At 44.7% G+C, this 26,513-nt stretch overlaps 1 protein-coding gene across 3 annotated transcripts in view; it reads right to left on the bottom strand.

Annotated features, from left to right (window-relative positions):
• Positions 1–19,078: 19,078 nt before the first annotated feature.
• The window catches only part of DUSP10 (dual specificity phosphatase 10), an 84,871-nt gene continuing 77,436 nt past the window's right edge, over positions 19,079–26,513 (bottom strand). For 2 of the 3 annotated variants that reach the window (XM_038761089.1, XM_038761088.1), the window contains exons 3-4: positions 21,360–21,734; positions 20,021–20,286 (exon numbers count right to left, since the gene is read on the bottom strand). In XM_038761089.1, coding sequence (XP_038617017.1) covers positions 20,021–20,286; positions 21,360–21,734 — 641 coding nt within the window. Of the gene's footprint in view, positions 20,287–21,359; positions 21,735–26,513 lie in introns of all 3 variants that reach the window. The other variant, XM_038761092.1, reaches the window with a different exon arrangement.

Genomic DNA, 26,513 nt, shown 5'->3' with positions numbered 1-26,513 from the left:
GTGTAGATCGAGAACAGAAGGGGACCAAGAACTGACCCTTGAGGAACCCCTACAGTAAGGGGATGGGAGGGGGAGGAGGAGCCCACAAAAGAGACTGAGAATGAACAGCCAGAGAGATAAGAGGAGAACCAGGAGAAGACGGAGTCTGTGAAGCCAAGGTTGGATAGCATATTGAGAAGGGGGTGATCCACAGTGTCGAAGACACCTGAGAGGTCGAGGAGGATTAGGATAGAGTATGAGCCATTGGATATGGCAAGCAGGAGGTCATTGGTGACCTTTGAGAGGGCAGTTTCCGTGGAATGTAGGGGACGGAAGCCAGATTGGAGGGCGTCGAGGAGAGAGTTGGCGTTGAGGAATTCGAGGCAGTGCATGTAGACGACTCATTCAAGGGGTTTGGAAAGGAATGGTATGGGGGAGATAGGGCGATAACTAGAAGGTGAGGTGGGATCAAGAGAGGGCTTTTTAGGATGGGAGTGACATGGGCATGTTTGAAGGCAGAAGGGAAGGAACCAGTGGAGAGTGAGCGGTTGAAGATGAAAGTTAAGGAGGGGAGAAGGGACGGAGCAAGAGATTTCATAAGATGAGAGGGAATGGGGTCAGAAGCACAGGTGGCCAGAGTAGCACTTGAGAGGAGGGAGGAGATCTCATCTGAGTATACTGCTGGGAAGGATGGGAGAGTAGCGGAGAGGGTTGAGAGCCGGGGGGTTGGAGAAGGCAGGTGAGTGACTTTGGGGAGCTCAGACTTGATGGATTTGATTTTATTAATGAAGTAGGAGGCCAGATCGTTGGGGGTTAGGGAAGGAGGAGGGAGAGGAACAGGGGGCCTGAGAAGGGAATTAAATGTATGGAAGAGCTGACAGGGATGATGGGCATTGGTATCGATAAGGGAGGAGAAATAGTTTTGTCTGGCAGAGGAGAGGGCAGAGTTAAGGCAGGAAAGGATAAACTCCAAAGCCCGGGCTCTTTCCATTGAGCCATGCTGCTTGTCCACTGTAATGTCTACAGTGATAGGAAAATCAGGGAAAGAACAAGTTTTGTGTGGGAAGATGAGTTCTGTTTAGGATACCTTAAGCATAATGTTTCTGTGGGACATCAAAGTAAAGATGCCCTGAAGGCGGGAGAAAATGTGACGCTAAAGAGAAGGAGAGGTCAAGGCTGGAGAGGTAAATATTTTCCTCTTCACAACTCATTGTTCTAAAACCTTATCCTGGAGCACAAACTCTACTCATCTTCCTCTATGTTCCCAGTTGAAATCCATAAGCAAGGCTACCACAGCTGCTTCATTTCTTGGCTCACAAGGGACTTTTTTGAGTTCAAGAAGAGGCATCACACTATCAGTAGGACTTGCTTTTGAATTTTTTTCATTAGTGGTGATGGTTTGTGCAGAGCCATCCAGCCATCCTCCCTCTTTTGTCCAGCCTTCTATCACTTTATCATTGGTCAGTATGCTGGTAAAGTACAATACAATAGTTTGTAAACATGATCCGTGCCCTCAAGGACATTGTAATCTAGTAAGCATTAAAATAAAGTTCAGATAAAGGAAGTGCAGAATATAAGGATATGTCCATAAATGCTGTGGGAGTGTAGTGAGGATGGGAATGCCTGGGGGATCACAGACCCAAATGCACAGGTGACACAGAAGGAAGGGAGACAAGGGTAGAGAAATGAGGTTAGTCAGGGAAAGCTTCATGGAGAACGCATGATTTTTAGGAGGGCTTTGAAGATAATAATAATAATAATTGTGGCATTTAAGTGCTTACTATGTGCCAGGCACTGTTCTAAGCTCTGGGGTAGATTCAGGCAAATCTGCCTGGGAATCAGAAGGACCTGGGTCCTAATCCCAGCTCCACCACTCATCTGCTGTGTGACCTTGTGGAAATCACTTAACTTTTCTGTGCCTCAATTCTCTCATCTATAAAATGGAGATTAAGACTGTGAGCCCTATATGGGACAGGGACTGTATCCAACCCAATATCTTGCATCTGTCCCAACACTTAAAACAGTGCCTGGCACATAGGAAGTGTTTAACAAATTCCATTAGTATTATGTTGTACACAGTCCCTGTCCCACATGGGACTCACAGTCTTCTTCCCCATTTTACAGATGAGGTAATAGAGGCATAGAGAGTTGAAGTGACTTGCCCAAAGTCACCTAGCAGACAAGAGGCAGGCCTGGTATTCTTACTCCCAGACCTGGGCTCTATCCACTAGGCCCTGTAGCTGTTGGTTATGAAAGGGGAGTCTGTTTCAGGATGGAGAGAGGATGTGACTTATATTGCCGACTTGTACTTCCCAAGTGCTTAGTACAGTGTTCTGAACACAGTAAGTGCTCAGTAAATATGATTGAATGAATGAATGTGACCTAGGTGTTGATGTCAAGAGGTAATATTGAGGTTCAGTAAGTAGGTTGGCATTAGAAGAGTTGGAGTGAGAGGAGTGAAGTCTGTAGGCTGGGTTGTAGTGGGAAAGGAGCATGATTAGGTAGAAGAGGGTGAGCCCTTCTTCAAGAGTTTTGGGACCAGCCGCTCTCTCTAAGAGTCCCAGGAACCAATGTGAGATGTTTCTGAAAATGGTGTTTTGTAAGAGATATGAGTCGTGTGATCAAATGCAGAGAGTGTCTGATGGAGACAATCTAGTGACTCTGGATCAAATCTCCTTGAACAAACATCTGTCGCATTTAGGCCCCAGACAGAAATAACAGTATTAAACAACTGTTGGCAGATAAATCTGGTTCCTTTTTTTCAGAAGCCAGTTTATAATGTGCCGCTTTGCTCCAAGAGAAACTGCTGTTTACTGGAGCTAAAATTGGCTGTGTAGCTCATGTCAGCCAGACTGGGATTTGACAGGCTGCGACCTTAACATACTGGTTTACCAGTCAGAAAAAGGCCTGACTTTATTGGGTAGAAGTAGGACGCTTCTTTTCTTGGTTCTCTAAAAGCCTTTAGTAGTTGAAAGCACTCTAGGGAGGAATAGTATTTCCACCTATCTCAAAAGCCTCATTCATTCATTCATTCATTCAATCAAATTTATTGAGCACGTACTGTGAGCAGAGCACTGTACTAAGAACTTGGGAAGTACATCTCCATACTGACCTCACCAAACCCTGAAGATTCTACCCAATACCCAGAGTCCTCTTATTTTTTTTTATTCAGGCAGCAGTATTTACCACTGACAACATTAATGCTTGCATTTATGAAAATCCTTTTGTCCAATAATTTGTTCTTTTATACTTCCAAACTATTATAAATGTGTGGTTCTGATGTTTATGAGACAGTAGAAAGTTGTAGTAATTATCCTCAGTTTACAGAGGAGGAAACCGAGGCACAAGAAGGCCGTGTGATCTCTTGAACTCCCCCCCAGCCAGTCAGAGCCAGGATTAAGCAGGTTAGTTAGAGGAGAGCCATTTCCTGCAGCTTCTAATTTAAACTCTTTATAAGATAGTGCAAAATTCTACACAGATCAATAAATGATATGGAAAATTAAAATTCTGAGGTCTCTCAGCAGCTTTACCAGGATCTACTAATCGTTTTGGTTCCCCTTTGGAATTGTGGCCTTCCGTAAACTCTACCAGAGGATTTGGAATCTGGATCATTTTCTTCCTGGCAGGGAGATATATTAGATGATCTCATCAGCTCCGTCTTTTCTGCCTGTTAAAGTTGATTTGAATGGATTCTAAGTGGCTACATATTTGGTTGTTCTGTTGGGAGAGACAGGGTTTCCCTAACAAACTTGGTCTCTGTTGCGGCCCAGGGGGAAGAATCCAGGACTGGGAGTCAGGTCACCTGGATTGAGACCCAGCTTTTCCACGAGCTTGGGCAAGCTCTCTGGGCCTCAGTTTCCTCCTCTGTAAAGTTGGAATAAAATATATACCAGGAGCTCTGGGTGGGACAAGTACTGTATCCAGTACTAAATACAAAGAACAGACAGGGACAGTGTGGGAGGGATGGAGAGGCAGAGACAAACAAGAAAAGTGTTTTTCCTTAGACTATGAAGGGGTAAGTAAAACTCTTCTTACGATTTTTAATCTCCTCCACCAGATTACTACGGATTTAGGTAGACACTAAACTTGCCCTCAATGAGCTTACAATCTAATGGTGAAAACGGGCATTAAAGTGAATTTATATAGGGAAGAAGCAGAGTATAAGGGTTGTGGGGTTGGGGTTAATATCATGTGTTTAGGGGATACAGATCAGAGTGCATAAGCAATACAGAGGGGAGGTTGGGTGGGAGAAGTGAGGGTTGCTTCAGGGAAGGCCTTTTGCAGGAGATGTGATTTTTAGGAGGGCTTTGAAAGTCGGGAGAGTGATGAACCATCAGATATGAAGAAGGAGGAATAAGAAGTAGGCCAGAGGGAGGATGTCAGCAAAAGGCTCAGATAAACGAGATTGCGGTACAAGTGAGTAAATTGGTGTTAGAGGAGCAGAGTGTGAGGGTTGGGTGGTTGTAGAAGAAGAGCTAGCTTAGGTAGGAAATAGGGAGCTGATTGCCTTAAAGTGAGGAGCAGAGAGTGGTGAGCTGTTTGATACAGAAATGGATGGACATCAGAGATCAGAGATTTTTGAGGTGAGGAGAGATATGCACTGAACTGTTGGAAAAATGATCCCAGTAGCATAATGAATTATGAGGGCAGGGATCATGTCTCCCAATTCCACTGTGTATTGTAGTCTCCCAAATGCTTAGTATAGTGCTCTGCCCTCAGAAAGTGCTCAGTAAATACCCTTGATTGATTTGATGGACTGCAACGTTTGCTATTTGCATAACCTGGTAGTGTTCTGCCTCTGAGTATCGCAATCTGTTGTAGCTACTTTTTGAGAAAAACCTCTTCTCTCTCCTGATAGCTGCTCTCCAGGCTGGCTTGTCCTCATCCATTGTCTCCAGGTAGCTGCACCATTAAGGAAATAGTGTGAATTATGGGATTCACTTAAGGTGGGATTTTTTTTGAATACCAAAACTTCCTGGGGTTGCTGAAATCTGAATCCATTTGTAGTGTAACATTTCAGTCTACGTAATAGAAAACGTGTGGCTCCCATGAAGGCTTAAGTGCACCTGCACCACCCATAGTGGTAGTAGTAGTAATTACTGAGCACCTATTGAGTTCCAGGCACTGTACTGAGCTCTTGTGAGAAGTATCAGAAACTTGACATGTTCCCAGCCCACAACAAACGTGCCCTCTCCAGGAGGCATACCCAAGCCACTTAATCACTTTTGCCATTCCTCCTAGTTTGGTTACACACTCGCTATTTATGGGTTCATTCAAAAAGGCCACAGCTGCCAGGGGTATGTGACTTTCCCTTCTGAAAAGTAGCTTGCACGTTTTTTCCTCAGCATTTCCTCCCCACTCAATTTGGCTTACACCCAAACATACCCAGTCCCAGCCCAACCCAAACATCCTTCCTTGACTCCTTACTGAGAAAAAGCGCTAGGTATGACGGGTGAATTTATAAGGCATCCGTATGGGAAGATGGAAATTTCAGGGCATCGGGTCAAAACTAGGGACTGTAGCCTGAAGTTAGCCTGGAAATGACATAGCAACAAGGGGGTTTGCTTAGGCAGAGACTCTAGAATCCTCTAGGCAGAGCAATCAGCTGAGATCGGCCCCATGTTTGGACTTTGTAGTAGGTTGATATTAGAGGAGCAAAGTTTTCAAGCTGGGGTGTAGTGGGAAATTAGCAAGATCGGGTGTTTAGCCCTCAGGATGCTCACAATAGAAAGCCCTTTGAGGAGAAATACCTCTATTTACACTTTCACCTAGTAAGTAACTTATCAAAGTGACTTCTCAATTTTCCAAAACTTTCATGTCTCAAGCATCTGGGCAATCAAGACTAAAGTCTCATATCTTAGCATTAACTATGGAGATCCTTTTTTATGCATACCCATATCTACTAAGTAAGATGTTGCCCAGATGTTTATGAATGTTGCGATTAGCAGGCAACTGCATCTGTATTCACAAAGTGATACCCCAGAAGTATAAACCATCCTCATAAAGCTATATTTAAAAAAAGAACAAATGTCTAGCATTTTCAAAAAGTAATATGAAGTTTGTAAGGGATATGTAAGCAGTAGAATGAATGAATGTGGTTGGTGGTCCATTAGCCCCTTAGAGTGGGTGGGGTAAAAGCCTCCTTGCCTCTCACTGTTCCAGAAGCTTCTTCCTAGCATCTGTGCTGTTTCGGCCACCCTGGACACTCACGCATGTGGATGTCTAAGGGAGAGCCCAAGGCAATAGAGAGCAGAGCCTGGCCTGTAGCTAGCATTTCTACCATAGCAGTGTATTGATTGGACATGATATATAAGAAGGGGGAAGAGTGAGAGTGCTTACAACACTCCCAACCCTTATTTTCAGACAGGTGATGCCCACTCTTTGACCACAGACCATGAAGAACGGTGGAAGAGTAATTCAACTTCCTGTCAGTCCTGGGTAGAAGCCCTGACAGAGCAACCCCTTCCCGGGGCTATAACAGCCTGCAATTCGATAGCAGGTTTTTCTAAATGGCCAAGATGCAGTCTAGAGATGCATCTCATCCCCTTGACAGTGAGCTCCCTGTGGGGCAAGGACATTGTCCAACCTGACACTGATTATCCTGTAAGACATCTTGGGCCCCGAATGTAACTCCTTCTAGCACTTCCTTGGGATGCTTTGAGCCAAGAATCTCCTCTTGACTGGTTTTCATTAGGCCTGTTTCCCTATTTCTATTAGTTAGCCCTGCTTTCATTTTGGCCTTGACATTTGGCCAGTGTCTAATTTTCATGAATCTAGAGGGAGAAGAGCTTCTCCTGTAGTAGGCCATTTCTCTCTCTCTGGCTTTGCTGCAGTGCTCTAGTGCTGACCGCCAACCCCAGCAGGCTCCAGGAGGCTCATGGGACAGATGTCACATGATCTCTCCGATGACCCTCAGTCCCTTTCGCAAGAATACGGCTGTTCAATTTGTTGGCAGGGCCGGAGCCCCGTCTGGGCCCCCTGCAGTTGGTGTGCCAATCTTCATCACTTCCTCTTTGGAGCAGCTGTGAAATAGCAATGTTCATTTAACAGTCACTCTGTTCCATACCAGAAACAACTGCATTTTGAGCCTGGGTGAATGGGAGCCTGTTTGTTTTCTCATTTATCAAGGGCTCCGGGTATTTTTCCATGTGAAAGGCATTTTGAAGTAGTGAATTATTGTTACATTGCGATATTAAAGACAGGCTTATCAACCGTGGGCAGCAGAGGAGAAAGAATGAGATAGTAAAAGTTAATTGTCGATGACCCTCACACTAGACCTTGGCACAGAGCTCTCTGCCTTATCTCTGTGATGGAAACCCAAAATTCAGATGGAAAAGAGTAATGCCAGGGGACCTACAGGAGGTCAAGGTGGACTCAATGGCCCGGCATACCTTTTCATTTCTGCAGATTGCTCTGAACGTTACTTGCAGTCTTTCTATCTTTCAGAGTCAGGGCACCCATGAACTGTAAAACTAATCCTGGGATCTAATTTGATGTCAAGCACAAGTCAAACAAATCCCTCTCCAGGGCCCCCAGCTAACTCCCCACATTTTGCTGTGATGCCTGTATTAAGTCATTTTTTCACCAATAACTGCTGAAAGCCAATTTGAGTCCTGTGGACTGAAACTGCTCCAGGGGATGGGGGTCTGAGACTTTTTGTCCTAACCACATCCTCCTGGGGAACCCATAATGCACTGAATTAAAACCGGCTCTGTTAAATTAGTTCTTGCCGTTCAACAATGCATTCTGGTCAAATGACACATCTAGATGTATGGACCCACCCGTTGAGGATTTTGGGGGGTTTTGTGTGTGTTTGTGAGAAGGGAGAAAGGGAAGGGGAAAAAGAGAAGGCAGAAGCGATAGAAACTCCAACTAATCCTGAGATCTAATTTGTCATGAACATGCCAATTGAATGCATTTACTTCTTAATGTTACATACTTCTGAGATTTTTGAAAAACCAAGAAGTTTCTTTGGTTCTGAAGGAGGACCAGGACAAGCGGGAATTGTTTTTTAAACTATAAAGAGTTGATACTGACTTACTAAGGTGATAAAGTATTTAACGGTTGAGTTTGTTTCCCGCTTACCTATCCACAATTGGTGATAAAACCGGCCTGTAACTCTGATGGATTCAGACAGCAGTAATGGGAAACGGTTACCATACCAATCTCTAGGAGACCTAGTAGGAAGGAAGGGGCAGAACCACGATGCAGCCATCACTATTGTGGTTGCTCCTTTCAGGATGGCTGACTATTACCTAGGCTCAGGCCATGTCTTCAGCCTGCTCTCAGGGCTTCTTCTCCTCCGTAAGAGAGGCAGAAAATTGTTGAGGATGTGGGATTTTGCTACAGGGTTAATCAGTCAATAAATAGTGCGTATTTAGTGCTTATTGTGTGCAGAGCATGTACTAAGCACTTGAGAGAGCACAGTACAACAGAGTTGTTAGACATGTTCCCTGCCCACAAGTAGTTTACCATCTAGAGGAGGAAATTACAGTCTGGAGCAGTGACCTGAACCAGGAAGCAAGTCTCCTAGCATCATGATCATAATAATAACTAGAAAAAATTGAAGTAGAAAGTGCTTAATGTGTGCCAAGCACTGGGTTACATATGAAATAGTCAAGTCAAGCATAGTCCCTGATCCACATGGTACTCACTGTCTGAGAGGGAGAACTGGTATTCATTCATTCATTCATTCAATCATATTAAGCACTTACTATGTGCAGAGCACTGTACTAAGTGCTTGGAAAGTACAATTCGGCAACAAGTAGAGACAATCCCTACCCAACAACAGGATCACAGTCTAGAAGGGGGAAGATAGACATCAAAACAAGTAGACAGGCATCAATAGCATCAATATTGAATTTCTATTCTGCTCATGAGGAAACAGAAGCTTAGAAATTCATACAGCCAGCTGGCAAGGCGGACCTGGGATTAGAATCAGGCAGTAGCCTGGAACAGGAGCTGAAGAAACCCAAAATGCACCAGCCAGCTAAATTTCATGTTTCTGCTCAACCAGCCGTCAGGGAGGAAGCACAAGATGGAGGGAGAAGTGGAAGGGAGTAATGATAATTGTGGTATTTGTTAAGCACTTACTATGTGCCAATTTATGAACTAAGCGCTGGTGCAGATACAAGAAAATCAGGTCAGACACAGTGAAGTCAGGGAAGACTAGGTCTGGACAGGGATTGGGGGACAACTGATTAGGGTTAGGACTTTTTTTCTCTATCTCTGTTTCCCTAAGCCTCTCCATAGTTCTCTCTCCTTCATTCATTCGATCATATTTATTGAGCACTTACTGTGTGCAGAGCACTGTACTAAACACTTGGAGAGTACAATTCCACAAGTCTTCATTTCTGCTCCTTTTTCACCTGCTCTCCACGTTCAACTAATCAGTTGTATTTACTGAGTGCTTACTGTGTGCTGACACTCTGTATTAAGCGCTTGGGAGAGTACTACAGAACAATATAACAGACACATTCCTTCCCTCTCTTTCTCTCGCTTTCTTTCTCTCTTCCTCTGTGTGTGTGTCTGTCTGACTCCTCCTCCTTCTCCTTTCTGACCTCTTTCTGCCTCTGTCCCCCAGAAGTTCGTAAACAGAAGCCCAGCTTTCTCATTCAATATGCAAAGCTGACACCCCTCTTTAGCACCCACTCCTGCAGTCCTGTTTAGCAAGCAATTGCTCATCATGCTGATTTGTGGGTTCCTTTGCATAAATTTGCAAATTATGTTCACTACATCCTAGCTCTAAATATGTAAAATAATTGTAATCAATGCAGCAACAGAGACTGTGTTCACTTAGAATCCTTCAGGACTCGTTTGCTGGCTCACTGCAGGATTTTTTTAAATGTTGTTTATTAAGCATTTACTATGTGCCAAACGTTGTACAAAACGGTGGGGTAGGTATAAGATAATCAGTTTGGACATATTCTCTGTCCCACATGGGGCTCATAGTCTAAATATGAGGCAAAGGATTTAATCTCCATTTTACAGATGAGGAAAATGAGGCGATCAGGGAGGGAAGAAGGGAGGGATAAGTGATGGGGTGGAAGGTATGGGTGGAGGGGATTGATTTCCAAGAACAGGTGGGAGATCTTTTGCAATACAGCTGGGAAGGATGACCTTCTCGACCTGTTTGTTCCAGTAGATTGAGATGAGTCCCTCTGGCTTCTGCTGTGCCACTGGACCAATAGCAGTAGTTTAGGCTGTGAATTCTAGTTTATTATGAGAAGAAATTTATCAGAAAGTGACACCCTATAACTGATCTAGGCTGGTTTACTTATCCACAGTAACAGAACCCTTTCATAATGCAGAGCAGCTCTATTCAATTATTCATTCCCCTTCCCTACCCCCTTACTCATTTCTCTCCCCAAATAAAAGGCTCCAGCTCTTGAATATTTCATGTGGTAGGTGGTGGGTGTCTCTAGGTGTTTTGCGTGATGTCTCTTAGCATTTTCTGAGAATCCCATCGGAGGTAAGAGTGTCTTCTCCCTACTGCCAATACCCACAGGTTACATATGTTAACGTGGAGGGAGGGGCTGCTTCATGCTGGATCCATGATTAATTAAGGGAACCAATGAAGGCTTGCAGAAGACGCAGTGCCTCTTGGCTTTTCCCATGTTCACACAATTCCCTTCTGTCCCCTAACCGAGGCATATGCCCACCCCATAAATGATTCATTTTCTAATGATTGTAGATGGCAGCCGGTCCCCTTTGCTTTTCCTCAATAAAAAGCCACTCATCAGAGGCAGCATCCCAGCTTCCCTTCTATGCCAGTAGGAAAGGCAGTGAAGATCTGACTTTCCAAAAAGCCCCAGCCTATAAAATCACCCCAGGTAAAAGGAAAATATCAGCTCTCTCATTAGAGGAAGGACATTTTATTTTTCTAAGTTTGTTCCTCAAAGACAGGGCCAAGTTTCTTTGTTTGCTACTCTCTGCAGCACCCAATACAATGCACACTACAGGCTGTGAATGCTATTTACTGATTAGTTGACCATTGGAGATTCTGGTCACCTCTGAGGTCTATCAGGCAGTATAACACAGAACTAAATGCTTGGGGCTCAGCACAGAAAACCAAATAAAAGGCAGTCCCTTCAGTAAGTTTAACTTGTATGACAATCAGACACCATCTTCACTCACCTTCTGCTCCTACATTTTAACCATGATGGCAGGATGGCGGGGAGGTCCAGAAAATCCCTCATCTCCCCTCCACCCCTGCCAACTAGCCTGGATCCAATGATTGGGGTCCCAGGTTGCTCTCTTCTTTTATGTGCCCTCCACTCCTGATGAAGGAGGAGCTCATGGTTGTCTGTCACCTGATCCTGTCAATGGAAGCAGCCTCCCCAACGCTGCCCTTTCCCTGACTTTCCCATCACTGTTGACGGCACTACCATCCTTCACCCGCAACCTTGGTGTCATCCTCGACTCTGCTCTCACGTTCACCCCTCACATCAAATCCGTCACCAAAAACTGCCGGTCTCACCTCCACAACATCGCCAAGATCCACCCTTTCCTCTCCATCCAAACCGCTACCCTGCTTGTTCAATCTCTCATCCTATCCCGACTGGATTACTGCATCAGCCTCCTCTCTGATCTCCCATCCTCCTGTCTCCCCCCACTTCAATCTATACTTCACGCTGCTGCCCGGATCACCTTTGTGCAGAAACGCTCTGGGCATGTTACTCCCCTCCTCAAAAATCTTCAGTGGCTACCAGTCAACCTACACATCAGGCAGAAACTCCTCACTCTCGGCTTCAAGGCTCTCTGTCACCTCGCCCCCTCCTACCTCACCTCCTTTCTTTCCTTCTACAGCCCAGCCCGCACCCTCCGCTCCTCTGCCACTAACCTCCTCACTGTGTCTCGTTCTCACCTGTCCCGCCATCAACCCCCGGCCCACATCCTCCCCCTGACCTGGAATGCCCTCCCTCCGCACATCCGCCAAGCTCGCTCTCTTCCTCCCTTCAAGACCCTACTGAGAGCTCACCTTCTCCAGGAGGCCTTCCCAGACTGAGCCCCCTCCTTCCTCTCCTCCTCCCCATCCCCCAGCCCTGCCTCCTTCCCCTCCCCAGAACACCTGTATATATGCTTGTACAGATTCATTACTCTATTTATTTTACTTGTACATTTTTACTATTCTATTTATTTTATTTTAATATGTTTTGTTTTGTTGTCTGTCTCCCCCTTCTAGACTGTTAGCCCACTGTTGGGTAGGGACAGTCTCTATATGTTGCCAACTTGTACTTCCCAAGCGCTTAGTACAGTGGTCTGCACACAGTAAGCGCTCAATAAATACGATTGAATGAATGAATGAAAGTAGCCATCTTGGGAAGGGAAAGAGGGTCAGGTTTTCTAGTTCAGTAGAGTGGAATACAAAGAGAGAAGAGAGGAACAATCAACTCCCTCATTGAGGGGAAATGTGGGCTAGTGAACAGGCCTGGGAGTCAGAAGGACCTGGGTTCTTATCCCCCCTCTGCTGCTTGTCTGCTGTGTGACCTCGGGCAAGTCACTTCTCTGTGCCCCAGATGTGAAATGGGGATTAAGACTGTGAGCCCCATGTGGGACAGGGATTGTGTTCCATCTGACTTGCTTGTATCCACCCCAGGTCTTAGAACAGTGCTGGCACATAGTAAGCACTGAACAAATGCCAAAATTATTATTATTATTTATTATTATTATTATTTTCACTTAGATGCAAGTTTGGTCTGTCTTTACACCTAAACTCTCCTTCCCTTCCAGTACCACATGCCACCTATATTTATATTATTAGCTGCCAAAGGGAGAACTGCAAATGCTGTTCTTCAATGCTGTCTCTGCTGAGGAGATTTTGATCCAGTTGGAAATCAGAGCTAGCCTTTCAGTGTGATTTCTAGTTCTGACAGAGGTTTTGTAAGCATTTTATTGGTTCCTCCAAAGGTGGTAACTGTTCGGTATTCCCTCTCCTGGGCTGCTCCATCAGCAGAAATGAGCAATTTTTGCCTTTTGCCTCTGAGTTTTCCCATCCCTGAATGTAAAGGCTGTTACATTTTTTATGGTATTCGTTGAGCACTTTACTATGTGCCAGGCCTTGTACTAAAATGCTGGGGTAATAATAATAATAATAATGATAGCATTTATTAAGCGCTTACTATGTGCAAAGCACTGTTCTAGGAGCTGGGGGGTACAAGGTAATCAAATTGTCCCATGGGGGGCTCACAAGCTTCATCCCCATTTTACAGATGAGGGAACTGTGGCCCGAAGAAGTGAAGTGACTTGCCCTAAGTCACTCGGCTGACAATTGGCAGAGCCAGGATTTGAACCCATGACCTCTGACTCCAAAGCCCTGGCTCTTTCCACTGCGCCATGCTAATCAGGTTGGACACAATCCCTGATTTACATAGGGCTCACAGTCTTAATCCCCATTTTACAGATGAAGTAATTGAGGCACAAAGAAGTTAAATGACTTCCCCAAGGTCACATAGCAGACCAGTGGTGGAGCCAGAATTAGAACCCAGGTCCTTCTGACTCTTAAGCCCATGCCCTATCTACTAAGCTATGCTGCCTCTCTGAGGGGATGGATATTCACCCCCTTAGTTCATCTAGAGGAAGGTTTTGCAGATGAATTGCTTCACTGGTAGTGAAGTCCTAGAATTCCTCAGGTGAAAAAATAGAGAAGCAGCATGGCTCAGTGGAAAGGGCACGAGCTTTGGAGTCAGGGGTCATGGGTTCAAATCCCGACTCCACCAATTGTCAGCTGTGTGACTTTGGGCAAGTCATTTCACTTCTCTTTGCCTCAGTTACCTCATCTGTAAAATGGGGATGAAGATTGTGAGCCCCCCATGGGACACCCTGATCACCTTGTAACCTCCCCAGTGCTTAGAACAGTGCTTTGCACATAGTAAGTGCTTAATAAATGCCATCATTATTATTATTATTATCACCAAGCACTTTTATTTTTCTTCTAGTGATGCTCATACTACCTGGTAGTAGGAACAACAGCATTAATGAGATACAGTCAATCATATTTATTGAGCAGAACACTGTACTAAGCACTTGGGAGAGTACAATAAAACAGAGCTATGTTCCCTGCCCATTAAGTAGCTTACAGTCTGGAGGAGGAACTCATGGTATCACTCTATTTCCAAAGTGTCAGTTGCTATGAAAAATATAAGTGATCACAGCCCCCATTGTTTTCGGTGAGTTTTCAGGGTGAGCAGAAGGTTTGTTGAAGTATTTTGAACGATGAAACAAGGTCTTATGTTAATAATATGCTCCCTTTATAGGGCATGTCGCATCCTGAGGTGAATTAGAAATCGCCAACAGTAATGACGGATGTGCAAATGCTTCTGAGGAGGGAAACAGCAGACACCTAAGGCAGCACCAGTTCGTTAGGGTGAAGTGATGAATGCTGTTCCTCAGTGCAATTTCCGGAGGCATTTTGTAAGTGGAATCTAATTGAATCAGTGACTGTTTTACGGTATTTGTTAAGCACTTACTCTGTGCCAGCCACTGTACTAAGCGCTGAGGTAGATATCAGAAAATCAGGTTGAATGTGGTCCATGTTCCACATGGGCTTACGGTCTTAATACCCATTTTACAGATGAGGTAACCAAGGCCCAGAGAAGTTAAGTGACTTGCCTGAGGTCACACAGCAGACAAATGGCCAAGTTGGGATTAGAATCCAAGTCCTCCTGACTCCTAAGCCTGTGCTCTATCCACTAGGCTACACCATTGTCTTGCCCAAGAATCACTAAAAATGGTTAGTTAAAGCTCCTTGAAAGTCCCTGGGGAGATTGACCAATCAATAATATTAATTGAGCACATGCTATGTGCAGAGTATTGCACTAAGTCCTTAGGAGACAACAGTTGAATAAGTAGACTCGATCCCTGTCCTCAGTCAAACATCCAATCATCATAATAATAATGGTATTTGTTAAGCACTTACTAGTGCAAAGCACTGTTCTAAGCCCTTGGGGAATACAAAGTAATCAGGTTGTCCCACGTGGGGCTCACAGTCTTAATCCCCATTTTACAGATGAGGGAACTGAGGCCCAGAGAAGTTAAGTGGCTTGCCCAAGGTCACACAGCTGACAAGTGGCAGAGCCGGGATTCAACCCATGACCTCTGACTCCCAAGCCCGTGCTCTTTTCACTGAGCCAGGCTGCTTTCTCTGCTTCCTTCTGATCAATATCATGGCCAGCCGCGAAAATGGAGACAGGATGTGGGGTGGCCTGATCCACCAGTGCTCCATCAAAACGTTTCCCAAGGAGATCGCTGGGCATCTTGCATCAAAGTTTAACGATGATCAGGACTGGGTCTAATCCTGTAATATGAACTGCTCTGGGAATTAACTGCTTCCCCATCGCTGTGGAAGGGAACCAGGAAATGAACTCTCCTGAGTCAACTCACTGGAGAGATCATGACTTTGATCTCGGGTTCGCAGTATTAACCCTCCTCCCTGCTCAAAACTGATTGTTCTCCCAGGGTAAATGTTTCTTACCAGAGTGCTGGGAAATGTCTTTACTAATAGCTTTATTGGTATCATTTTGTCTGAGGGTCTGCATCACGACTGCTCCTCTGCCCTAGACTGGATTCTCTCCGTTCTGAGCCCAAGATGGAAGCAAGACATTACTGATAATGGACCCAAGGGGGAATCCACCATTCCAGTGGCATTACCCATCCTTCCACGGTACTTTTTTTTTTTTTAACAAAATGGCAGAGTCCCGTGGCTTCTTAGCCATATAAAGCCAGCCTGACCTAGAGGAAGTCTCTCTGGGCCCAAGTGGGGCAAACTCATCTCTCTAAATACGTCAAACGCAAGCACTCAGGCTGATTAAGGGGTAACTGAGATCAGGGCTATTCTGGGGCAGATAAGTTATGTGCTGCTGATAGGGAAGGATTAATGAACCAGTCTGCTCATCCGTTGCAATTAGAAACAACACTAAAACTATTTTCAGGCTATTTCTATGCAGGGAACTTGAACTGCATTTCAGACGCTGCCCACTTGAAGGCCTTGGGATTCTCAGGGTGGAGTTAAATATAGGAGAAAAGGAGCAGAAGATGCAGTGAGTTATCTGTGGACACACATAAGAAATGTGGCACAGCGGGTTAATCTGTTGGGCTTTGCTAGTACTTACCTGAAGCTAAAACCACTGCTCCTTCAGCCAGGAGTGGGTTCATAGCAGGTAATTCGGAACCTATATCATCCCCGACTGCAGAAAAATGTTTTGAAGCTTATGGGCTCTTATTATCCAGCTGACCTTGGCTAAAGGGTAATTCAGTCTAATATATATTACAGATGAAGAGTATTCGGCATCTTAGACTCATGATTGAATGAGCCAATAAATCAATGATATTGAGCGCTTTCTGTGTACACAGCACTGTACTAAGCATCTGGGAGAGTACAGTACGGTTACTTGCTGTGTGACCTCGGGCAAGTCACTTAACTTCTCTATGCCTCAGTTACCTTATCTGTAAAATGGTGATTAATACTGTGAGCCCCATGTGGGACAGGAACTGGGCCCAACCTGATTAGCTTGTATCTATCCCAGCACTTAGAACAGTATGCACTTAACAAATGCCATCATCATCATTATTATTATTTAGTTGGTAGACATGATTCCTGCATTCACAGAGCTTGCAAACTAGAAAAGTTTAAAAAAAACATGATATTTGAGCACTTTCTATGTGCACAGCTCTGTAGTAAGCACTTGGGAGAGTAAAAAATAAGAGAGCTGGCAGACACATTCCCTGATCACCAGGAATTTACAGTCTAGAGGTGGAGATGAATATTAAAATAAACTATGGTTATGTAAAGAAGTGCTATGGGGCTGAGGATGGGGTGAATATCAAGGGTTTATAGGGTACAGAACCAACTGTATAGATAAAACAGAAGGGAGAGAGAGTAGGAAAAATGAGAGTTTAGTTGAGAAGGCCTCTTGAAGTAGATGTGATTTTAATAAGGGTTTGAAGGTGAAGAAAGATGATCTGTTGCTTATGAAGAGGGAGGAAGTTCTAGGCCCGAAAGAGGACATAGACAAAGGGTCATCTGTGAGATGGGTGAGATTACAGTGCAGTGAGTAGGTTGGCATTGGAGGGATGAAGCATGTGGGCTGGGTTGTAGTAAGAAATCAGCAAGGTAAGATATGGGGCTCCGGATCAAGTGCTTTAAGTCGATGTTTAATGCAGAGGTGGATTGGCAATAAATAGGGGTTTTTAAAGAGTGGGGCTATGTGAACTCAACTTTGTTTTTTGGTGTTTTAATGGTATTTGTTAAGAACTTACTACATACCAGGCACTGTACTTAGCCCTGGGGTAGATACAAGCTAGTCAAGTTGGACACAGTCCATGTAACATGTGGGGCCCACAGTCTAAATCCCCATTTTACAGATGAGGTAACAGAGATAGAGAATTAAGTGACTTGCCCAAGGTCACACAGCAGACAAGTGGTGGCACTGGGATTAGAACCCAAGTCCTTTGACTCCAAAAGGGGTCTTGCTTTTTCCTTCCCTACCTCTCTTCCTCCACACTGACCAAATTCTTCCTCCAGTCTCTCTACCCCGTCCCGAGAACAGGTGCTTGTCTTAGGCTCTCCAGGCCTGTCTGTCTGTTTAGGGTGCCACTCCTAGAGGCACAGTTGTTTCTGTGGAATTTCACTCCTTGTGTTTTTATCTGTAACTAGGATGTTTGGCATGTAAACATGAAATGATGGAGAGGCAAGTTTAGGGGGCAGGGAGGAAGTAAAATAGATCTCTGGCATAATGGGCAGTCAGCAAGAAGAAGTGCTTGCTATCAATCAATGCTATTTGAGTCCTTACTATATGAAGAGCACCGTAGCTAAACACTTGGGAAAATGGTTGGGGGGTAATGAAGCTAGTGGTAATCCAACCTCTTAGACTATTAGAAAATAAAAATAACTTATAGTATATAGGTAATTTAATAAAATAATGAGTTTCAAGAAAATACTTTGTAACTGTAAGCAAAAAGGCAACAAAGATACAGGTTTGCTGGGTTAGATGAGTGACTCAATCAGGAAAATGAAATTGTCCTAATGAACAAATGTGTTTCTTTCATCCTACCAGACACAAACATGCTGCTACCGGCCAAGGGTCTGGCCCAGGGAAAGGGTACTTCTGGAGTCAAGCAATGTGAATGCCCAATGAGCAGTGAGAAATGTCATCTCCAATTCTACCAAGCCCACTACACTGAACAGGTAACCCCAAGTCCAGAGCAAATTTGAAAAGGTGAATGCAGTGGAATGGGAGAGGCAAAAGGAAGGGGAAGGGAAGAATGGTGGTGGAAATGTTCTGAAACAGATGCTGCAACTGGGCTAGTTTAGGAAGCAAGAGTAAGCTCTGCCTGGAACAATTATGATACAGTCACAGCACATCAATCAATCAGTGGTATTCACTGAGCACTTACTTTGTGCAGAGCATTGTACTAAGCACTTGGGAGAGTAAAATTCAACAGCGTTGCTTGTCACATTACTCGATGACAACAACATTCGATCTCTAAATTTAGAAACTGGGGTTCCCCCTGCCAACCCTTCCACCTCTTTCCAAGAAATCTCACCCAGCTCAAACTTCAAGGTGGCTCCCCACACTTGCCTTCCAGTGTCCACCAGAGATTGGATGGAAACCTCCATAATAATAATAATAATAATAATAATGTTGGTATTTGTTAAGCGCTCACTATGCACAAAGCACTGTTCTAAGCGCTGGGAAGGTTACAAGGTGATCAGGTTGTCCCACGGGGGCTCTCAGTCTTAATCCCCATTTTACAGATGAGGGAACTGAGGCCCAGAGAAGTGAAGTGACTTGCCCAGAGTCACACAGCTGACAAGTGGCGGAGCTGGGATTTGAACCCATGACCTCCGACTCCAAATCCCGGGCTCTTTCCACTGAACCACGCTGCTTCTCCAGAAGCAGATACAAAGAGTCTGAGGGGTGGAGGGAGAGAGTGAACACCCCTGGCCCCCAACTCTCACCTTCAATCAGGAGTAGGAAAAGATGAGCCTTCCCTAAAAATAATCCTTTGAAAAATGGTGGGGACATCGTTCTATCACCTAAACAATGGATAGCAAGAAGTCAGTGGAGCCAGTTGGAGGAGGAAAAAAAGGACACACATGCCAAAAGAATTTTCATTTTTATAGTCCAAAAGAATTTTTTTACACAGACAACAGAAACACACGGATATTGTGCGAAAAATATTTTTAAATAAATTTGTCTTTTTTTGTACATTCTGATATACATATTTAACAAGGGTTATGGCACTGTAACCAGAATCAAATCAAATGAAACCAAAAAAAGTAATTGCTTGTGTCTTACTCCTTTCTAAATCCAAACTGGCTAGTTTTGCACTATTTTTATATTAGGCAGCCAGCTCTAACTCATTCTGCACACTCAAACACCTTTATTATTGCACAAGAAGCCAGGAAAGGCATAATGGTCAAGTTCCTCGTGGTTAAAAACCTCTTAAACCCAAATAGAAAAATAGACCCTAGAACCTGAAAACACACTAAATAAACATTATCTTTAGTCTCCTTGAAGAGTGAGAGAAGGGTTCTACCCTTCCAGTTTAAGCTGCTCTGATTTCTCTTTGAGCAGTGACAGCTATTGGCTCTTTCTGCTGGGTTTTTTGTTTTCCTTAGGAAAACAAAAAAACCTTTGGCAGAATCAAGGCCAGTATGTTTCAGTATCTCTTCTGCTTACTTTTGGCTTTTGTTTTTCTTTTTGAAGTGTAGTTTCTTCCGTCTATGAACCTGCACAGACTAATTAGTCATATACTCTACAAGTAGCTGAAAAGAAGAAAGGAAAGTCTTTTTTGTTTTACTGTTGCCTTTAAAAATGACTTCTCCACCTCCCTTTTTATCAGCCTGGAGGGAAGAGAATCTCAATGGCATCAAAATAAGTGAAATTCTTCTTGCACTTGCTTAAAAAAATATGGTTTTAAACAAGTTTGTTTAAATTCAAAGTTTACCCCCTTCAAAAGAAAAGAGTCTCGACTCTCACTTCCAGAGCAAGCAAAGAGCAGAAATCCCTTCCTTGGATGCTGTCCTGCTAACACACGGTCACACGAGCGTCTCCACTCCAGTAAGCTTTGGTGTGAGGATTCGTGGGGTCACGCCATTGTTGAGGTCTTCCTCGAACTCCAACAACTGCCCCATAAAGTTCAGGTTGGGAGAGATAATTGGTCGTTTGCCTTTGACAAATTTATAGGCATCAGTCATAGTCATGCGCGTGTGCTTCATCAAGTAGGCGATGACGATCGTGGCTGAGCGAGACACTCCGGCCTGGCAATGGATCAGCAGCCCTTTACCGCACTGGTGAGCTTCCTCTGGGCAGAGAAGAGGAAAAAAGGAAATTAGTAGAAGGGGGGGGGGGGGGGAGGGGAAAGAAGGGGGGGGGGGAGGGGAAAGAAAGGGAGGGGGGTGGTTTCCCCTGCCACAGAAATGGGCCCTTGAGAGCAGGGATTGTGTCTTCTAATGATATGATCCTCTCCCAACCACTGAATAAATACTGTGGATTGCCCTACGCCAGTCAGTCTTGGCGTAGTTTACTCTCCCTGACCTGTCACTTAGCACTGAGGAAGGTTTTCCAGAAATGAGCCTTAAATGCACAGAAATTTGGACCACACTAGAGAAAGAGGCTATCTTCCTCCTTTAGCGCAAGTTGACACCAGACACAGAGGTGGCATTCACGTGACCTGTTCTGAAAAGCAGTGGAAACTTGGGTGTCAACCTACTGAGCGCAGTCAATTTACTGAGTGCCTTTAGTGTGCGGAGCACTGTACTAAGCCCTTGGCAGGACCTAAGAGAGGACAGGGAGTCCTAGAATCTGCTCATCACCTTTCACCCGGAGTAGGCTCAGTGGGAGAGTCATTCCCTGAAAAAACAGGGGTTAAGCCAGGTAACAGGTTGGGGAACAAAAGCATTTGTACCCTTCCCCCATAAATCCATGTCCCTGTAGTAATAATAATCGTGGTAGTTAAGCGCTTACTATGTGCCAAGCACTGCACTAAGCGCTGAGGAAGATGGTCTAAGTAGGAGGGAGAACAGGTATTGAAACTCCATTCTGCAGATGAGTCAACTGACACAGAGTAGTAAAGCAACTTGTCCCAGATCACACAGCAGACGAGTGGTGGAGCTGCAATCAGAATCCAGGTCCTCCAACTCCCAGACTCATGCTCTTTCCACTAGGCAACACTTCCCCGGGGTCTGACCTATCTCACCTTCCTTGAGCTCCCAGGATTTGGAAGTCCTCAAAACAGAAAAATCAATCTCATCTGTCTTCAACCAGCCCAGTGGATAACACTCAGTGGTGGTGTTAGTGCGACTAAACTCACATGGGCTGCAGTGTTCGCAAAGTACCAACACCGAGCACCTGGGAATGGCCAGAGGAGATAGTTACCGATAAACTCAAACGCCTCTTCGAAGTACTGCCGCAGATTCTGCTTGTTGCTGTCAGTGGCTGGGAGCCGCTTGTAGCTGAGCACACCTTTCTCATAATGGTAGAGGGGAAGGTGGGTGGTGACATTGATGACGTAGCCCACGTTCATCCGCTGCATGGTCTCCAGATCCTGAGCATCGTGTTCGTTGCCGAGGAACAAGAAGGGCAGGATGGGGGTCAGCTCGGCGTTCTCAATGTCGGGTGTGGTGGGGATGGACTGAGGTAGTGCAGAGGGGGCCAATGCGGAGGCCCCTCCCCCGCCCTCCGGGCACTCCTGGAGCTGCAGGGAATTATCACAGAGGTTTTCATGGTTCTGTTTAAAACTGCTGAGTCCACCTGCAGGGAGGAAAAATGAACAAGTGACCTCAGGCTGGAAGTAACACGGAATGTCTCCCCACCAAGCATATCAACACTCTTCCCCTCCCACCACAACACTGGGGATGACTAGGTCTTCTTGGTTTTTAAACTCCATGCTTATAAACTAACAGTGATGATGATAATGGTATTTAACTGCTTACTAAGTGCCAAGCACTGTACTAAACATAGTATAAGCAGATCAGACACAGTCTAAGTCTGGGAAAGAACAGGTATCTTAGTTCCGTTTTACAGATGAGGAAACACACAGAGTAGTTAAGTGACTCACAGAAGATCACAGCAGGCAAGTGGTGGAATGGGAATTAGAACTCAGGTCTCCTGCTTCCCAGGTCCATGTTCTTTCCACTAGGCCACACTGAGTCTCATCAAAAATGGGGCATTAGGGCGACAGCAACTTGCCAAGCTATGTTTTCCAGCCCGTGTTCACATAGAAGGGTAGCATGCTATAAAATTGCTCCAAGACCTCCACTTCCTGGAGGTGCTTCCAAAATTCCTGGGCAGTTCTAAGGGTCAGCCACCCATGGAGTTGCCAACTCTGGAAAGCAACATGGCCTAGCAGATCTATCTCTCTAGGGGGTCAAGGAGTCAAAATTAGATTGATTTTTTTTAAGGACTTCCAAATCCTGGGAGTTCAAGGGAGAGGAGATGGGTACCTTGGAGAAGGGAGGTGAGATAGGTCAGACCCCGGGGAAGCGTTTCCTAGTGGAAAGAGCATGGCCCCTTGTCTGCTGTGTGACCTACGGCAAGTCACTTCACTGTGCTTCCTTTTTTTATGGTATTTGTTAAGCGCTTACTATGGGTCAGGCACTGTTCTAAGCACTGGAGTAGGAACAAGGTAATCAGGTGGACAAAGTCCATTTCCTACAAGGGGCTCACAGTTTTAACCCCCATTTTACAGAAGAGGGAACTGAGGCACAGAAAAGTGAAGTGACTTGCCCTTGGTCATGCAACAGATAAGTGGCGGAGCTGGGATGAGAACCCAGGTCCTCTGACTCCCAAACTAGTGCTCTTTCCATTAGGTCATGCTGCTTCTGCAACCTGCATCCAGAGGGAAATATAGAATTCTAAGCCCCTGGGTAAAAACCAGAACAGGTACTGACTTCGTGCCCTCTGGCTGAGGCTGAATGGAGAAATCATGTGGAGAAGAATGGTGTGGGAGTCCATTGCTCCAAGCATATTCCATTGCTGTCATTTTCTGTGCAGCTAAAAACAAACATCTACACCCACAGACACTTACACACCCAATCTGCCTCAACTAGATCAAAACAGTACAGCAAGAAACACCCAAAGTGTGAACACAACACAGCATGTTGACATGGAAAAATAAGCCCATTTGCCCCACATGTTCTGAACCTAAAGCAATCTGCTCAAAATCTCATCAGTTCCATGGCTCCTCGATAGCAACCAGAAAAAGCTTCGAAACATAATCTAGGCTCAACAGTAATATAACCAACATTACAGCTTCTGATGAACAATAAGTGGAGGGGAGGAATAAACTGGAATTTTTTTGTCAAGAAAATGATAAGGTGGAAATAAAATTCATTTTAACATTGAGCTATTAAATGTAACAATTAAAATAGTATGGCCCCAGGAAAGAGCTGGAAGAATGCCAGCCCATTTTAGGTGTTAACACCTGAAAGGCCTCCAACTTGGACTGTCCTGAAACATCCCCCCTTTGCCAGTTCACCAACACTCTTCCCCAAGAGGATCACACTAGTCTGAAAGCATTCCTTAACACACTCCGTCACCCCTTGGCTTTCAGCTAGAAGTTACTAAAGTTACTAAAGTACTGCTGAGTTTTGCCTCCATTTATATACAGTTCTGCCTCATGCTTCGGAGTTTTGTGTCCTGTTTTCCCACGAAGAATCTCAGTCTTCCCACCCTATATAGATATGAAAAGAGGAAGAAGTCCAGACGCTCAAAATCGACAGGCTTTCTCACTGCTATCATTCTTTGGACACTAAAGCAATGCTTTGTTTTAAAGAGGGTGGCTTAGAAAAAAAAACCCACACAAAGGCAGCATAAGGCTTCTTAAAATTCTCTTTCTACACCTCCTTTAGCGATGACATCAGCTAGAGACTCCCCACCTGCCTGGTTGCCATAGCAGTTACACAAAGACACACAATGACATCAGTTGGCAGCTCTTTGAGTGCAAACAATACAAGAAGAACTACTTTGTTTAAGGCCTTTGGTGCAAGTGTGTTCTTGGGAGCCAATGATGTAATGCTAACAGGTGGCTCGGGCTTTGCATTTGCCTACCAGGGGAAAAATAGTGGGTGGGGAGGGGAATAGGGTGCAAAACCGATGCAGATGGAAAGCTCTAAATAATTTTATTAAAATGTTTATACACACACACGAGTATACTTTTCTGTAAGCCAGTCAATAGACATTCCTCTCAATATTTGGTGGGAGAAGGTGGGGAAGGAAAAGAAAAAATTAAACTAAATTCAAACGACTGAAAAGCAAGGCATGTGTTGGAGGGTAAGAGGAAAGCATCTAAAGATTAAATCACCAGCCCCAGCTGACTCACTTTTTTAAAAATGATATTTGTTAATTACTATGTGCCAGACACTGTACTAAACACTGGGGTAGATACAAGCTAATCAGGTTGGACCCAATCCCTGTCCCACATGGGCTTCCACAGTCTTAATCGCCATTTTACAGATGAGGGAACTGAGGCACAGAGATGGGAAGTAACTTGCTCAAGACTACACAGCAAACAAGTGGCAGAGCTACGATTAGAACCCAGGCCCTTCTGACTCTCAGGGCCAGGTTCTATCCACTAGGCCAAGCTGCTTTCCTTGCTTCTCACTTGCTGACTCAGTTGCTTCAATTTTACTAAAGTTGGTACACATAAACCTCTACATTACCTCCTTTTAGCTGGGCAGGTAGGGGGACCCAGGGGCTGGGATTTAAGAAGATAGAATCTCAGAGATGCACAAGTCAGGACCATTGCTTCCTTCACTTTCTCCCCACCCATGTCATTATCCTGGGTGGGGAGACAGTGGAAAAGAGGGAAGCTTTTTTCTTTATCTAAAACACATCCAGTTACAGAGCTCCAGACTTTGGTCATTTTATCTCATTAACGTATTAAAGACCCACCGTTCAGCAAATCCCTGAAAACTTTTAAAAAACACACACCCTAGATCCCAAGATATTTTCTCTCAAATTTTCATTTACAGTAAATACCTGGGGAATATGTATATTTCAGTAGACACAAAGAACATTAGTTACTTCACCAACTCCCCCAACCCTTTTGGAGTTTTCACAGCAAACATTTTCAAAACCTGAGCCCCGGTGCTTGGGTCAAGTGTTTTCTGACTGCAGCCCCCAGAGTCTCTCTCTAATCAGCTAAAATGAATATGCTCATCAGTCCAATGTTTAATTTCCAAAAGGCAGAGTGTCATGGCGCAACCGCTAATAAGGACTATTTGACCAGTGCCACATACCTCTTTCTAAAGGGCCGCTTTCAAGAAACGCCCCATTGAAGAGGACCAATTCCCAATCCTGATTTCTGTGAAAAAGTTTTGTTTGTGTTAGAGACTTAGCTCCTTAATGCCCTGCTGGACAGAGCACTCTCTGGAACAGAGGGCCACTAGAGACTTTACCTGCCAGCACTCTTCTGTGTGGCAGGTTTGGGAAACTAAGACCTGAGTCTCTTCCATGTTGAGCACTTACTGTGTATGGAGCATTTTATTAAGAGCTTGGGGAAATAAAATAATAATAATTATGGCATTTGTTAAGCACTATGTGCCAAGCACTGTACTAAGTGCTGGGGTAGATACAAGACAGGTCTCACGTGATACTCACAGTCTAAGTAGGAAGGAGGACAAGTATTGAATTCCCCACTCTGCAGTTGAGGTAACAGGCACAGAGAAGTGAAGTGATTTGCCCAAGGTCATCAGCCAGTAAGCAGCAGAGCTAGGATTAGAACCCAGGTCCTCTGAATCCCAGGCACTGTACTCTTTCCACTAGGCCACACTGCTTCCCCCGTTCCCAATACAATGGAGTTTGTAGACTCAATCCCTGCCCACAATGTTTCAAAAAACCAAGACTCTAGCACACAAGCTCACTGTGGGCAGGGAACGTGTCTACCAACCCTGTTATATTTTAGTCTTCCAAGTGCTTAGTATAGTGCTCTGCACACAGTAAGCACTCAATAAATACAATTGATTGATTGACTCCTTTCAGATTTGGTGTGCCTGATTTTGGAGAAATGGTCCCTTTTGAACTCAGCAGTTTTCTCTGACTTAATCAGGAAATTCCTAAGTTCCCAGCGATGTTATTGCCTCCCTCCATCCCGTGAATCACAAAGCCTCCATTTGCTCAGCTGTAAAATGGGAATGATGCCAACCCACCTCCCAGAATTGGCAGTTTAGGACTGGCCAATGAGATGGGCGGCTGCCCTAGGGTGCCAGACAAATCAAGCAAAGGGGTGCAGTCTTTCACTGTGAAATCAAAGGGCAACACTAACAAATACCACATTTCTTATTATTTCTTACATTTCTTATTCTCTGTGCCCCAGTTCCCTCATCTGCAAAATGGGGATGAAGACTGTGAGCCCCACGTGGGACAACCTGATCACCTTGTATCCCCCCAGCACTTAGAACAGTGCTTTGCACATAGTAAGCGCTTAACAAATGCCATCATTATTATTATTATTATTGCATATTATGGACATAGGCACTGGACTAAGCCCTAGGGTAGATATAAGATAATCAGGGCCAACAAAGTCCCTGT

Source organism: Tachyglossus aculeatus, chromosome 19 (assembly GCF_015852505.1).
Source record: "Tachyglossus aculeatus isolate mTacAcu1 chromosome 19, mTacAcu1.pri, whole genome shotgun sequence".
In the NCBI taxonomy this organism is placed as follows: domain Eukaryota; kingdom Metazoa; phylum Chordata; class Mammalia; order Monotremata; family Tachyglossidae; genus Tachyglossus; species Tachyglossus aculeatus.
Note: the sequence above shows the minus strand (reverse complement) of the source record. Positions and strands in the feature narration are given on the sequence as shown.